Below are 17,538 nucleotides of genomic sequence, written 5' to 3'. Positions count from 1 at the left end.
AAAGGCATTAATGCTAAATATGACAGGTCTCTCTAACCTCTACTTCTGAGATAACATATTCTGCAAGATGGTTCAAATCGGCCAAATTGCACAACTACATTTGGGCATGTATGGACATTTGAGTTGATAGCTAATTGTATCATCTATTAACATATGCTCTGCTAGCCAATTCCATCCAATACAAGTATGTATGCAAGGAAATGTTTACGTAGACCTTACTGGTAGTCTAAAGTGCTTCCAATAAAATTGGCAAGATCAATTAAAACCAGACGATCAATGGCCACACAGTGTGAAGAGTGGCCAGAAAAGCTGTATTACACTATTCAGAAACAGTTTTAAAAAATCCAATAGTTGAAAAACTATTCATACAAACACAAAACATAGAAATGGCAGACAAAACAGACTAATGCCCCAAGTCTGCCTTTTTTGATATGAAGACAAAACAGACTTTAATCTTTCGATAAAAAACCAACTGGGAGGCCATGCTCCAAGCAGCCCAGAAGTATATGGAAAGAGAGAACATCATAACACTAATAAAAATAAAAAAATAAAAATAATATAGTGTGATATTTCCTTTCAGGAATACACCCTTTGTTATTATTCCAAAATTAGGGAGAGTTGAACTTTATTTTAATTTTTTAACTTTATTGTAATCTTTTGATCTTCAAAGCTAGTGAAAAACACCCTGTGATTCAGTTAACCAAAGAAATTAGAATTAGGCAGAAAACAAATTAAAAAGACTTGAATTGATCTATATACACTATATATGCTTGTTCAAAATATAAACCAGTCAATTAAATACTAATCAATCAAAGTAATCCGTGAACAATCAGGATACCTGATCAAATAACTAATGCAATGTCAATTTTACAGACAATTAACAAAAGCCAATAACACAAACCAAAAATAAAATGAAATACATGATCAAAATGTCACACTGTGCAATATGTTTGCAGATAAAAACAAGTCATCATCAACAATTCAGAACTAAACATCAAATAGAATCACAATTGTAAATGTAAAGAATGGTCCAAAAAATCAACCACTTTTAGGGCAGAACTCAAGACACTGCACTTAAATAATAATATGTAATAAAAAAAAGTGGAAATGGATGTGTGGAATTCGCTATTTGTGTATGTTTGTATCTGTATGTATTGATGTGTGATGTGAGTTTGCAAACACAAAAGCACAAAAGTTCCTAGTGCTGTTGTTTTCATAAAACTCCTGTAGGCAACAATAGAAGCGATTCTTGGGCTTTGAAAGTAAAAAAAAAAAACACAGTGGGCACAAATCTCATATAATCTCTATGTGTACCATAGAATGATGACTTGCTGAGACAAGCAACATGTGAACTTTGACTTCCAGGAAAAAACTGGACAGAGATGTAAGATTTAAATATGCAGTAGGCTAGGTCGTATTAGTTATTGTTTTATGGAAAAGAAATTCAGTCTATATAGGGTATATTTTTTTAGTAACCCAAACATGGGCCAAAATGCCTGAAATCACCCCACTGTCCTCACTGGCAAGTGCCTGGTGATTTTAGGCATTTTGGTACTTCATGTTTAAAAAAAAAGTTTGAAATGCCCAAAATTGATGCTGGGGTCATGGCTATGATATGCTGTTTTTTTCTTAAACTGGGCAGTGGGTTTTGATAAACCAGACAAATGGCAACACTAATAGTGTTGTTCTAACTAGAGTTTCAGCTTCAATTCATTTTACCCTGTACTCAGTTAAATTAAGTTTAGTAGGTATTGTGAAACATGCAAGTGACTAGGATTTTTAATAAGGACTTTACCATGACATCCTTCCTGGTTCTTCATGTCTTTCCACTTTACTGCTCTCAGGTTACCTTCCCATGATGCATTTGGTGCTGATCCTGGGACATCTGTAGTTTAATAAAGCAAAGAATTATTGGTCATCTGTCAGTTGCATGCTAGTACGAATCAGCCTGCCTGCTAATTAGTGAATGTGACAATGTTCTTAAATGATAGATAGCACAGGAATTATATGGCTACTGCCAGATGTAGTGCATCTCAGCCTGCGGAAAAACGCAGGTCAAGAATCTGCTTTTCCTCTGCTTGATGTGCCTGCACCTGGAAACATAACATCGACCTGGATGCAGGCACACCCAGCAAATATTGGCGGACAGTCTTCTATGAAACAATTGCTTGACCTTAGAATCAGATGAAGCCTGCAGATTATGTAAAAATATGGTAAAATGTAATACTAGGTGCAACGTTTGCACCAAAATCATAAATTACTTATCAAAAATTTGAACAAAATTGAGCCATGGAACCCTATAGTAGGTAAGAAACCTATATATATTATTGTATTAAGACAAAAATTGTGGCACATATTATGCTAACCCATTACAAATTAAATTAGTCATTACCCATTACAAATGAAATCTGTGCTGTGATTGGCCATTTTGCAGCCCCTATGTGGATTGTCAACCTACATTGAGGCTCTGTTTGGCAGCACACCGGGATTTTATGCAGCCAAAACTTGCCTCCAAGTCAGGAATTTAAAAATAATCACCTGCTTTGAGGCCACTGGGAGCAACATCCAAGGTGTTGGAGAGCAACATGTTGCTCACTAGCTAGAGGTCGGGGATCACTGTTCTAGGGAGTTAGAAAGGTAACTAGCATGGGCAGCTGTGGCCCCAACTAAGAGTTATTGGTGTTCCCAGCGTGAATCCAGCCAGCCAAGTTTTAAGAGGAAAGTCTAGATCCAGATTGAGCCAGCCAGGGCCCAGGAGTGGTGCCTGCGAGCGCGTCCCCCCTGGCAGTGTGCTGTTACGGGCAATGTTCTGCAAAAGGCTGGGAGATTGAGCCCAGTGAATGTGCTGCTGTTCTACTGAAGGCCGTGACAATAAAGAGAAGTGTTTTTGTCTCTGCTTGGTGTGTTTCACTCAAGGGTTCCCCCACATAAAAGGTCAGTGGTACATCAATGGTTAACATGGGTACAGCACAGGAGAAAATTACCCCCATTACATGGGGACTTACCAGTGATTTGTAAAGAGTGCTCCCCTCCCATGATTCTATACCCCTTTTAATAATGGACAATACCTTACTTGTTGCTCCTGCCACTGATTGACATTGCTTGGAGCAGCTATGTTTATTATCAGACGATATTTTGGCCCCTGTGCTATCCTGGGGAAGCATTGGAGCAGGTCGTTGGGGCCAGTATTGCTAGGGCAGAGAGCCAAGTTGCACTCTCGTCATAAAAACAGCGAAAATTAGGAGTTTAAAACGGTAACTTCAACTTTAAAGGTTTCAAGACATGACTTTTTGCCATCCCTGGTACCCTGCTGGGCTTCAGTGTTGGACTGGGCTGGGGGATACCCATGCCTTTATGAGGCCCCACTGACTCAAACCTCTTCCTATGGATGCTGCCGACAATTTCCCCACCTGTTTACAGCCATCAGTCAGCAGCAGTTAAGGAGCATGAAGGTGGTCTAAGGTATGAGGTGATGCAGGGGAGGCAGGATGGATGCCAGTAGGTGGACCCCTGAGGTTGCAAGGAAGGCCCTTCAGATTGCAGCCCAGATAGACTCAGTAGAGCCTAGTCAGATGCTGCCAGGTTCTGCCAGCAGCAGCAGTGTTTATTATTTACTGATACCCCAGGCCCTTCCCCATCATGGATGTATCTAACATAATGTCATTTAGGGTTTAAGGTGCTTGAATATTTTTGGATCCCAAACGCATAACCTTCCATTTATCAACATTGAGGGGGTTGGGATTAGCCTAAAATCCAACCATTTCGGCAAAAATTCGGGCTTTTTGGGAAAACCCAAGTAAATATTGCACAATTCAGGTTTTCCCTAGATTTTATCAAGTTTTTTAAATATATAAATAAGTAAAATTGAGTATGGGAGTTGGTTGTGTTTTTTGATTCAAAAATTTTGATAAATTCTGATTTTAGTAAATAACCCTCCCCATCTCATGTGTCACTTAGTTGTCTAGTTTATAAGTGTGTTATCCGCACATATAAATTGCATACAATGCCCTCCACCAACACAATAACTATGAAACTACTACTGACATTCAATTGCAATATTTTTAATTTATGAGTTTCCTATAGAAAAGAATGGAGGTGTTACAATAACATATAAAAACAGACCCTTGGGATCCTAAAGTTTACAATAATATGCCTTTCATTTCTGACAGTAATCAGTCTTGGACTTCCTTCTAAACAGAAAGTGTGGGTATATAAATGTGTTCATGTGATGGCATTGAGGAACTTAACTGTTCTGGAATAATTATGTCTGTGGCAGCCGCAGCATGTATTGTCAGGGTAACATAGGGCTTGTTTACAACTACAACTACAGCTGTGGTCTTGTAAAAATGGATGCCTTCATTGCTTGACCTGATGGCATTCAATATCAATAAGATACTCTTTTTTGCACTTTCCTGTAGTTGTGATGGGCACCAGTGCATCTGTTCAACCTCCTGTACCGAAAGCTTTGAGTTATTGCCACCATCAAGTTGGCTGTAATACCAGGGTTTCTTCTGCAAGCAAGCTTCAATAGGCTCAGCAGACTTACATCTAAAGAATTATTTTGATAGAGTGCCAATAAAGATGCAATCCTGCATAATCATTTGATTTGTCAAAACGCATGCACACTTTGCTATATCACCTGCAATTACTTCAGGGGTTTGGGTAACAAATGCAATTGTGGTGTGCACAGTTTTTTATACTATGGTTTTTTTACCCACAATACAGTTTTTTCCATTAATTCAGTACGCTTAAGTCTGGTTTACCTATTGATTAGCCCTCTGTGGAAACCCTTGATATTCCACTAGACGCAGGATGGCAATAACCCCAGGCTTTCCCTGCCCCAATAGGCTCAGTTGTGTACCATTCATTAGTAGGGGCAGCAAGAATACATTGCAAACCATGTGGAAGTACAAGAGCGTGGTTGGATGTAAAAACCTTAATGAATTGTGATGATATGCACTCTCCATTTAGAGCAGACATAAGTGCATTTGTAAATGAGCCATAGGGCCACATTTACTTACCCGCAAATTTTCACTTCAAAAATCTCTGCCATACTTCTCACAACTATGTCAGATGTTATTTTGTCACAAATACACATATTAATCAAAATACACAATTACATCCCAGCAAAAGAACGCTGGCGTACTTTCAGCAGTGATGATTCGTTGGCTTGAAAATGTCATAACATAAATGCAGTGGGTATATAAAGGTCATATTTATGTATTTATTAGTGATGTTGGTAAAATGTTACTTTTGGTATCCCAAAACCCATAACAGACGCTAATGCTCCGTTCATGGCAAACGCTTCTTCCTTTAACAGCCGCCTTTCATGTTAGAAAGAGCCCTTCACTACTTGGATGCCACCAGGACTTAAACGAGAATTCAACCCATAATAAACCCTCCCCCCCCCGGCAAATGGCCCTAATTTTTTACTTACCCCTCTGTGCAGATTCTGGCCACGGGAGTTCACAGGCGCCATCTTCTTTCTTTGGTCTTTTTCAGACGTTTCGGCGCATGCGCAGTTGGAGTAAATTTCCGGTCTCAAACCACTGCGCAAGCTACGAAAATGTCAGAAATTTTTGTGACTTTCGACGCATGCGCAGTTGTTCGGGACCAGAAGTTGACTCCAACTGCACATGCGCCGAAGATCCCATCAGTACACGAAGATTACTGGAGAAGAAAAAGATGGCTGCCGTGAACTTCGAGGCCAGAATCTGCATGGAGGGGTGAGTAAAAAATTAGGGGCATTTGCCCGGGGGGCTGGTAGGCTGGGGGGAGGAAGGAGGTGGGGGGTAGGGTTTTGAATTCTCCTTTAAAGTGACAGAACCAAGGCGAGAGTTCTGGCAGACAAGGGAACCAAAACATGTGACAGGTTAGGGCTAAGCATAGTCGAGGAAACAGACAAGGGTCAATAACCAGTCAGACAGCACAGTACAGAATCAGGATTCAGAAGAATAGTCAGCAAACAGGCAATGGACAGTTCAGGCAGCAGACAGGAATGGTCAAGGACAGGTAAGGGTCTAGGAACAGTAAATTAAACCAGAATCACTCCCAGGAACTATCTAACAATAGACCTGAAAAATGGATAAGGTGCCTTTAAATATTCGAATTTTGCGCCAAACGCGATGATGTCAGACACTACGGACTTTATCTTTACGTCTGTGGCCAGCTCTACACGGAACAAAACCGACATGGGCTGATTAAAGGTAATATATACCCATCCAAACAAACATTTTACAGAGTGCTTTTCCATTGCAGATTCCATTGATGTGCCATATTGAAAACCTGTTTCTATTATCTAAGTGTTGCGGTTTAGAATTTGTTTATACATCACAGATCTATGTTATTATCCAAATGAACCTTTTTTATATGTCACCTTAAGCACCACTAACAAGTGTTTATGGTTATTCCAGCCTGAAATAAGAATCATTTGTAATATTGAACCACCTGCAATCAGTTGGATGTAGTTAGATAATAGATGCCTTTGTTTCCTGAGGAAAGGATTTGTTTTTAAATACTAAACATTAGAGCAGCTTAGTTCTGTAAAGCTACTGGAGGGTTTTTTTATAATGAAATTCTGTGCACCTCATGTGTTAGGCACCCAGCACATCACAGCCCCACGTTGTCAAGCAGGAGAATAAGCCAGAAGCAGTAAAATGATCAAGATTATCAGCATGCACACAGATTTTTATTGCACATTAATAACTGATGCAAATTGGTTTTTAATCTTTTGCTCCATTATTAAAGAGAAAAGGTTCCATTTGACGTAATTGAGGCATTCTCAGTAACGGTGGATTAATGTCCACTTTTAAAAGACATATTACAAGTTTTTCTCAAATCAGAAAGCCCAATTCATGACATAATTCCAAAGTCCTTATTTGTCCTTTTAAAAAGTATTCTCTTATCCCTCACGTGGGGTCACATGTGACTGCCTAAATCCAATTTTAAAAGATGACATGTAAAAATAAATTCTATGGTGCTCATCAACTTATGGTAAAACAGCCTGAATTGTCTTTAATTAACCCACACCTAATATAAAATTGATATAGAGTGTCTGAAAATAGTAGTGTGAAGTTAGTCCAAGTGAGCCTAATTATTAGTATAATGGCAGGTAACCATGTTACTAACCTCTGGTGTAGCTGCACCACAGTTGATTGGGCATAAACAAAAAGACCTGATTTAATTTGTCTTGGGTTATCAGCAAGGATGTAACATTAGGGTCCTGGACCTCCCCTGAAGAATATTTCTGGGCCCCCTCTGAGTTTGTGCTTGTGGAGTTGCAGGTGACCCAGAATTTTGCTCCAATCACAGGTCATCTGCACCCCTGCCCTCAGAAAATTGCAGGTGAATGCCAAGGAACCCCCTGGTGCCCCTGTAATCCCCCCCCCCAAGGCAACACGGGCCTGTCACATCCACTCATTGATCCTACCGGCTAACCCACAGATTCAAGGGGAGCAATGCTCAACTGCAACTCCCAGGCATCTCGTATGTCTAGTGAAAGCTCACTTCTGATGAGCAGCTTACACACAGACCCTTAGGTGCCTCTACACTTGCATGGCATGGCACTTGCATGTTGCATGGCCATCTGACAAGTGAAAATTACATGGGAGAACGTAATGACAGCCTTGTGGACCATGAATGAGAGTACTGAATGACAGCCAATGTATTGAAAGTGTAGTGCTTCAGTATGAACTGTGTTCTCAGTTAGTAAGGTATAACCAATACTGTTTCAATGCTATAACAATGGCCTCTGGCCATCCCATTTTTGGCACAAATGCATAAAAATTGGCATAGACCACAGCTCTTTTCTTAGCTTCTGCCAGTTCCAACATATGCCCCCTGCACGCTTGCAGAAACTGTATTAAAGCCCTGCAGTTTATGATGTGCATCCTTTTTGTCAATTTTCCCAGTTTTTCCCATGTTTATTATTGTGGTTATTCATAATCATCCTAAGTAATATTAACAAATGTTTATCTTTATTCCAGCCTGAACAAAGAGACATTTGTAGTAATCAACAACCTGCACTGATTGATTTGGTGTTGTTCCTTTAGCAGACCGTTTGTTCTAAATACTGCACAAAGCATCTCTTTAGCACAGTTCAATCCCATAAAGCTACAGAAGGCTTTCTATAAATTCCAACCTCAAGGGAATTCTGAGCATGTCATGTGACAAAGCACCAAGAGCTGCTCGGCCTGTGTTGCCAAGAGAGAGGATAACTGAGCCAGAAGCACAGGGCTGACTCCTTGCTCAGAATGACATTTTTGCTTTCTCAAATAAATTACTGTACCGGAAATAGATCTTCCCAGGCTTGAATTGTTCTTGTAATTATTAACCTTTAATAAGCATTTAGATGTGGGAGAGAATATATGAAAACTGGGCCTCACTGTATTTAAAGTTAAAGTAAAAGGCGAATAGTAATGGTTATGTTTTTTTATCATTTAAAATTTACAAAATTCATTTTAATAAAAAATTGCAAATTACGTTTTGTAGACCAAGGGGCAGATTTACTGTAAATCCTTCGACTTCGATTATCGAAGTCGAAGGATTTACCGCAATTCGTTCGATCGAATGATCGAACGATTAAATCCTTCGAATCGTTTGATTAGAAGTATTTTAATCCATCGATCGAACGATTTTTCTTCGACCAAAAAAAGATTGCAAAGCCTATGGGGACCTTCCCCATAGGCTAACATTGACTTCGGTAGGTTTTAGGTGATGAACTAGGTGGTCGAAGTTTTTTTTTAAAGAGACAGTATTTTGACTATCGAATGGTCGAATAGTCGAACGATTTTTAGTTAGAAACGTTCGATTCAAAGTCGTAGTCGAAGGTCGAAGTAGCCCATTCGATGGTCGAAGTAGCCAAAAAAACATTCGAAATTCGAAGGGGAGTAATATAATTTCTGTAGAGAATAATTTGTCCCTTATTGTAAAATATAAGCATATCATAAATCAATGAGGTTTGCATGACCCTATAAAGGCACAATGTTGCCTCACTGAGCGCTACTTATTACATCGTTTAGCACCATGTATGAGGATTTATATTATAGGATATTAATGTTTTATGTATTACAAAATACTACATCATTTCAATAATTTGTTTCTCTGCTAAAATAGAAAGAAATGAACGCAAAACTTTTGACATTAATCAGTGGTCATCAAAAATGATGATATAAATGGTATCTAGACCCCGTATGCCTGAAAAAAAACCCCGATGCTTATAAACTCATCCCCTAATAAATGTGATAGCTTTGATGAAAAATGTTATGAAGCTTTTTTTCCCAGAATTCCAGCAAATTGTGGCATGGGCGAATTTGTACCAATTAACATAATAACATAATGCATGTGTACATGTTGCAAATCAGATGCAAGTGTCACTATTACTATTATTAGAGTGGGAATTATGTCTGATCACTTTTAGAGCATTTAATGTTTAAAGGCATACTGTCATGGGAAGAAAATGTTTTTTCAAAATCAATCAGTTAATAGTGCTGCTCCAGTAGAATTCTGCAATGAAATCCATTTCTCAAAAGAGCAAACAGATTTTTTTTATATTCAATTTTGAAATCTGACATGGGGCTAGACATATTGTCAATTTCCCAGCTGCCCCAAGTCATGTGACTTGTGCTCTGATAAACTTCAATCACTCTTTACTGCTGTACTGCAAGTTGGAGTGATATCACCCCCCTCCCTTCCCCCCCCCAGCAGCCAAACAAAAGAACAATGGGAAAGTAACCAGATAGCAGCTCCCTAACACAAGATAACAGCTGCCTGGTACATCTTAGAACAGGGATCCCCAACCAGTAGCTCGTGAGCAACATGTAGCTCTCCAACCCCTTGGATGTTGCTCCCAGTGGCCTCAAAGGAGGAGCTTATTTTTTAATTCCTGGCTTGGAGGCAAGGTTTGGTTGTATAAAAACCAGGTGCACTGCAAAACAGAGCCTCAGTATAGGTTGACAATCCTCATATGGGCTACCAAATGGCCCATCACAGCACTTATTTGGCACCCCAAGAACATTTTTCATGCTTGTGTTGCTCTCCAACTCCTTTTAATTCTGAATGTTGCTCACGGGTTCAAAAGGTTGGGGATCCCTGTCTTAGAACAACACTCAAAAGTAAAAACCCATGTCTCACTGAGACACATTCAGTTACATTGAGAAGGAAAAACAGTAGTCTGCCAGAAAGCATTTTTCTCCTAAAGTGCAGGCACAAGTCACATGACCAGGGGCAGCTGGGAAATTGACAAAATGTCTAGCCCCATGTCAGATTTCAAAATTGAATCTAAAAAAAATCTGTTTGCTCTTTTGAGAAATGGATTTCAGTGCAGAAGTCTGCTGGAGTAGCACTATTAACTGATGCGTTTTGAAAAAAACATGTTTTCTGTTGACAGGATCCCTTTAAATGCCATTAGTGGGACTATGCAAAAGTGCAAGGAGGGTGCTTGGACAGAAGTACTTTTAAGTACATCACGTTTATGTTGACCACACATGCGTCTACATTAAGAAATTTCCTTTCTCAGGAACACAATGTTAGAGTTCTTGTAAAGGTTTAGGTTTTCTTTAAAAACAGAGGAGGGGACTGTTATATTTTGGCTTGGGAGGATGTGGGCTTTGTGTATCTCTCTAACAAAGATTCTATATGACACCTAAGCCATGGAAACAAAGGGGGTTTAATCGTTGTCAATATGATTGCATTAGTTGGTCTGTCACTTTTTTTAAATACAGTACTGAATTGTTATTTCATCAATCTTGCCAATACAAGCAGACCTATTTTTATTTTCCTTTATTCCTATTTACTCTAAACAATTTTGAGTCAAAACTGGTTTTAAGATCTCATGTATCAGTTATCAAGTATCTTTGTTCCATTGCTATCCAGTGCTGGTATCGCCCAGATACATTAAAGCTATAAGAAAACAAAATAATCTCCTTGGTTCAGAAGTCAACTATTTTATTTATTTTTAAACGGGATTTGTGGTTTAAGAAACCCCTTCCTGCAGAAAATAACAAGAAGTATGACATCTTGAATGTTCCTTTTCTTTGCTTTATTTCATGGTGAATACAACTTTTATAGTTGTATTATAGTTAATACAGGAGCAGTGGCTAGCTCCATTGTATAGCTCCCACCTTGTCCAGCTATCGTCAGGTGATCCCAGAGGTGGCCAATAAAGGGGTAACCATCTTTGGGAGTTTTAACATGTAAAATGCATAATAAAACAGTAGAATTCTTAATTAATCAGATAAAAGTTGAGTGTAGGACTGGCCAGACCAGGGATGACTTTGACATAGTTGGCCAGCTTAAATATATTGCAATAAATGGACAAGCAATCCTGGTAAGGCATTATTAGTAGCATAATGCATAAAATGTCTTAATATATTTATAATGGATTGAGTGCAGTGGATCTCTTGTCTTTGTCTTTAAATACATAATGTATTTTCATATGTATTGCCTATACAAGCAGAAATAATTAAATTTTCCTTTTACTCGAGACTATTTAGGTGTGTGTGAATCGAAACTTTGTAATATCTGAACCATATAGCAATTATCAAGTATCTGTGTTCATTGCTATATCTGTGCTGGTATCAGCCAGATACGTTAAAGCTAAGCTGAAGTCAAGTATAAAAAACAACTTGAAAATATCAAGAAGTATGTATATGTATATTCTTCTAGGCGAAAAAAGTTAGTCCAGCACCCACTGTTTAGTGAATAAAACGGCCTTTATTGGACCAAGGGCATTACAGCAACGTTTCAGACCAACTGGTCTTTTATCAAGCTTGATAAAAGACCAGTTGGTCTGAAACGTTGCTGTAATGCCCTTGGTCCAATAAAGGCCGTTTTATTCACTAAACAGTGGGTGCTGGACTAACTTTTTTCGCCAATATTACCAGTGGGAGGTGGCCATTGGAGGACGTGCACCCAGCCAAAGAAGTGAGTTGCAGTTGTGCTGACTACTAATCTGCTATGTATATTCTTCTTACTAAGCTTTTGGTGATATGCATTAGTGATTTAACCTTATCAAATGTAAAAGACTTTTAACACAATAAAGTGAAGATAAATTGCTTTGACATGCCAGTTATTTATATCCTGCATTAGTGAAATGGGCACAGAACTGATAGCATTGTATCTGTTATCAGTTCTGTGGCTGTAGAAAACATCTATCTGTTGCCTAAACACAGCTCCTGTCCTATCCATTGTTTTTAGTGAAAATGTTATGTATATTTATGAGTTATGGCAGTAAATACAAGTCATCCTACTATGTAAGTATATTTATAACAGAAAATCAAGTGTTTGGCCCAAATCTTGCCCTAGCTGTCCTGTAGGCTGGGTGTCCAGGAGTAACTAGAAGAGCAAATAAGCATAGTTTTAAGTCTGTCCAAGGCAGTGGCAGAGGGACTAAACCCCAAAAATCAGTTGTAATGACATTACTGTAGCAATCATTTGAAACTAGGGTTGCCACCTTTTCTGGAAAAAAAATACAGACCTTCCTATATATTTATCTTTTTTCCCTATTAATAACATTGGTATCAACCATCATTTTTACCGGCCAGGCCGGTAAAATACCGGCCAAGTGGCAACCATATTTGACACTGACATCAAAATACCCCTGCACAGGAAATAATTGTAGGTTTAGGTAATGTGGAAGTGGTAACGGATGAGTTACATGAATTATGATTAGAGCACAAAATTGCATCGAGAGAATGCACAATGTTAATGAACAAGATATAGACCTAATGGTTGGGAGAGCAGGAGGACCCACTGACACCTGGGAAATTTTTCTTGTATCTGGGTGGGAAAGTTCAACAGTGAATGGATTTCCTAGCTGAGTATATAAACATATATATAAAAAGTATGAGTTTATGAGGTTCACATTATTTAAATTATTAATTACTTGAATGGAGCCTATAATTTTACATTTGTAATAATTATAAATGACTCATATATAATAACGAGCAAAACACACTTTGCTTTTTAACGATTAGACTTTTTATATAAAAAGCTAACTGTATAAGTATGACAAGTGCTTGCGGCTGTGTTTTCTGGCACATGGTTCTCACATGTCCTTACACTCAGCACTGTTTCTTTAAATAGCTCTCTAAAAGTCCATAAATAGAGCCAAATAAAAAGGAGGCTTCAACAAAGATTTCTTGTCCAGTATATAAAAGACCTTTGTTGGCCGGCATTTCACAAAATGCAATCATGAATGTCAGGCTAAAAAATAGTTAATTCCCAAAACATTATTCATAAAGTGACCATTATTAAGAATAATATCTGAATTTATTTTTAAGGTAAGCTGAAAAGCAAATAACAATACAATTAATAAAGTTCAAGGAGCCAGGTGTCCTTGCCTAAAGTGTTTCAGCACTTATGTCACACTCCCAACATGATGAAATCCTTGATAATATGATGGAGTAAACCAAGTTTCAGTCCAGCTTAAGCTGCAAGAAGCCGTGGAAATTGTATGTTATCTTTATGGGGTGATGGCACCAGGGTGATTTGTCACTCGTGGGAAATATGCTCTACCCCCAGGTGACAAATCTCTTGAAATAACGTCACATCTGTCACACATCACTAACTACTATGAGATAAATCAAGGCAGCAAAACAACTGAAAATAAGACTAGGGTAACAGAAGTGTCTAAGTTAGGAGCTACAGTACTGTAATGTTTAGGAGTTGGTGGGTGGTTAGCATAGGTGAGCCTCTGCCAACATCCTTGAGCAACACCTATATTGTGTATTTACTAGACTTCCAACATTCCCCATTCCCAAAGGTGTGCAAAGTGTGAAAAACATGGCAGATTGCACATGTTTTTTGCACTTTGCATCCTGTCTTCCCCTTTAAAGGTGAAGGAAACCTAGTCGGCGCAAACCCCCACCCCCCCTCCCGTTTGTTGCCAGCGGACGGGTAGGGCAGGGGGGAGGAGGGAGGGTGGGCAACAAACGGGAGGGGGGGTGGGGGGTTTGCGCCGACTAGGTTTCCTTCCCCTTTAAAGGGGACCTGTCACCCTAAGAAATAATTCCAAATCCTATATTATAATGTTAGTCAAGCAAACTAAACTTCACTTACACTATTTAAGTTTTTTTAATCTTGCTTCTTTGAGTCTTGTCATACATAATCACAGCAGGCAGGCAGCAGCCATTTTGTAAACACTGTTATTAAGGAAAACTTTACATTATTCCAAAATTGTATTCATGCACCAGAATGGAGGACCTGATGCACATGCCCATGCACTGGCTACAAAATTAGGTGGTAAGAAAGGAGGGGAATGTGGAGAGTGCAGTGACATCTAGGAAGTGCTGAATGGAAAGTAATTGCCAGCCCCGCCTTTATGCCTAAGGCATTGATGATGGGCAGGCAATATATGATTGGCAGCTGAGATTTTTAAATGCATTTATAACAGTTATGAATGTTTTAATGAAAAAAATAATGTGGATTTCATGTTCAATTTGAAAAGGACTTTTATTATACAGCTTTTAATGTCTGGGTGACAGGTCCACTTTAATAAACCCCTCATTTTTTCCTGTTCTATTTTTATTGTTCCTGACCAACTCCTCTGCTCCTCTCCGTACAACTGACTTTTGTATGAAAATGCATGTGTCACACAATGGGAGCCATGGTATTAATACCTAATTTTGTCTGGTGTAGCAAAGTTGAGCAGAACATTCAGGGTCAGACTGGAGTATTGGGGGCCCAATGGGTTCCAAACTCATGCCACATATCATTGCTTTCATTCGGGGGCGGTCGATCAGGGAAGCCGGTCTGGGGCTGGGCTGGTGGGGTCCCATGAGGACAAGTTTTTTCCTGGTGTCCCGCCAGCTCAGTCTCACCCTGAGAACATCCTTTCATCTAACAGCATGCCATGGGTCTACTTTATAGCAACTGTGAAATCCTAAAGTCCCCTGCCCCCACTGGTGCCCAAATCCGACAATTAGTTTAATTGTAAGAGGAACAGGAAATCATTTTTACCAAACCCCGCACTCTTTGTGCCAACAACTGAAAACTAATCAGATGTTTACTCACAAAGAAAAGGCCAGGGTTATGTACTGATTGGTTTCTGTTAGCTGCTAGACCTGAAAAAATTTTGCAGAGAAAATGGTCTGCCAACACAGAGACGTATAGAGGTTACGGGGGGGGTCGGTAAAAAGGGTTTATAATAAGTATGCCTTTACAGCATTTATATTTATTTCTCTGTTACAATCAGGCATAAAATCCAGTGCTGTGTTTTCTGTCTGGGTGCAAATGCAATTAGTTAGTTGTATTCTATTTCCTACATCTGATGGACTTACTCAGATGTGAAAGCATGTACACATTTGTCTGGCTAAATCTGATTACTAGATTGCATTTCTTTGTGTGAAATCCACTTTCTCTGCCATCCACCACTCTTTCCACCCACAGCTTCTATTCTGCACAGACACCTTCATGTGCCAGGCCCTGGACAGCTAACCCTAACTGAACAGCCCTATTTCCATCATACTACTACATGCACTGCAAGATGCTTTATTGTAGTAACACAGAAGTTATTTTCCAAAACGTTTGCATATTCATTTGAAAGGCAAGTGATATGCTTGTGATTTAAACAAATAGTATTAAAAGTGAAACATGTTTTACCTACACATTTGTATAGTCCCTATTTGTATAAAGTAGGGAAAACTGATCTGCTGACTCATTAATATTAAACTGACACAATCCAGCTTTGGCATGGCTTCGAGCACATTACTTATCTTTTATATTGAATTATGTCTTCCTATTTTTGATATGTTCTTTGCTGTTTGCTGCCAATGCCCTATTTATTTATGTCTAAACTGTGGCTCTACCCAGCATGTTTTTTTACCTATTTGTATAATGTATAATCCTCCCCCCCCCCAAACCATGTAGGTAATACTGGAACCTGTGTGCCCTGATACTTTTGTTCAATATACACTGAAACAGGTAAAATCATCAAATTGCCACTGAATGCAAGTTCGCAGGTGTGCACAAGCCTTTCTATTTATTTGGATGTTGTTTTGCATTCATTTTAGATATAGTAAATCAGCCCTAGAATGTTTGCCATGTAATAGCAGAGAGTGTGCAATATTTACAGAGCAAGACCAAAGGGGAGCAACTGTATAAATTCTTCTGTGTTGCATAATATTTGATACTTTTTTTTAAACATTTTTTGCATTTCGCTATCTTGTTTGTTCAGGCTGGCCCTGGTTTATCAAGCTTGCATGTACCTGACATTTACACAGATATTTACTGTATACAGTACATTCCCAAACAAAATGTAAACTTGGTCATCATGTAGCTTGTTTCACTTGTTTTGAGTTTGTTAAAACTCTGATAACCCCTTTCTCCTTTATACAATATCAGTAATGCTAATTGAGCATTCATTTCTTCCATAAGTTATTGCGTTCTGCAGAACTTGCTCCAAACCCACTTTTCGTCACTTGTGCCGGCCCAGATCTATGGGCAGACCACAAAAGCTCAGGCTTAGGGCAGCAAAAATGGGGGGGGGGGGGGGTTCTGAGTGCCCGGAAGAGAAATCCACCCTTTGCTGTTAAAGGCATCTATACATGCTTCTCCATGTTTGTTCATCATCTGGCTTCTGCTGCTTTGTTAAAAATTAGAAAAAAAAATACTGCTTTCAGTGGCTTGATGCTCAGTACTGTGCCAGATGCTTTTGCTCCATCTTTATGTACCATATTTATAATCATGATACAGCCACTTAGAAACTTATTGGCATGCAAATCTCTGAAATACGGTGGCAGAGCAGCACCCAGGTAGAGAACACTTTTGCACCACAGTCAAAACCCTGTATGCGTTCATCTTAACGCAATCGCTTTAGCACTTTCTGTGCTTGTAGCTGACTTTATCTCACACAGCAGCCTTTAATAAGAAGTTCACTGAAAATAAGCAGAGCTCCAGAAGGTCAGAAGAGAGAATAAATAGGCACATTTAACACAGATAAGCATTTTTTTTAATTCTTGAAACTTTTTTTTACTGGGCTAAACAGCTTATACCTCCCAATATTATCATATCAGCTTATCAGCGTGCAGGCGGTAGACCTAAATTTCAGTTGTTCAAGCCTTCATCTGTTCAATTCCCAGGGCCCTGGGTAGATGTTGAATACACTACAGCATTTATTATAATTATAATACTTACACAGTGTCTGGCTTGTTTTTCCATATGATGTATCATGTCTGTGCTGTTTCGTGTGTTTCTTTGAAACGTTTCTGCATTTTTGCATTGTTGGTTATTCTCCTAAACTACCTAGATGTAGACATTACATTTCTTTCCAGATCTAGTCACATTTTGTCGTATAAATCTCTTTTCTATTCATATAAGAGATGATACGTTTTGTGCATGCTGTTCTAAAATCTTAATTCCAAAATCATATCACGTAAAATGTCCAACCTGTGACCTCTGCCCCAGCTGCTGTTAGTGTTGCCTTCAGGCAAATAAAAGTGATGCTTGATGCAAATGTTAGTATAGGTATGGGATCCGTTATACAGAAAGCACCGAATTATGAAAAGGCCATCTCCCATAGATTTAATCAAATAATTCACA

General features: G+C 38.9%; 1 protein-coding gene across 1 annotated transcript in view; it reads right to left on the bottom strand.

The window, feature by feature from the left end:
• Positions 1-17,538, bottom strand: part of gcnt2.2.L (glucosaminyl (N-acetyl) transferase 2 (I blood group), gene 2 L homeolog) — a 39,267-nt gene that overhangs the window by 11,024 nt on the left and 10,705 nt on the right. The window contains 1 exon segment of the mRNA NM_001091721.1: positions 1,796-1,885. Within this exon segment, the coding sequence (NP_001085190.1) occupies positions 1,796-1,885 (90 nt within the window).

This window comes from Xenopus laevis, chromosome 6L, assembly GCF_017654675.1.
Source record: "Xenopus laevis strain J_2021 chromosome 6L, Xenopus_laevis_v10.1, whole genome shotgun sequence".
Classification (NCBI taxonomy): domain Eukaryota; kingdom Metazoa; phylum Chordata; class Amphibia; order Anura; family Pipidae; genus Xenopus; species Xenopus laevis.
This window is presented reverse-complemented; position numbering and strand designations above follow the sequence as displayed.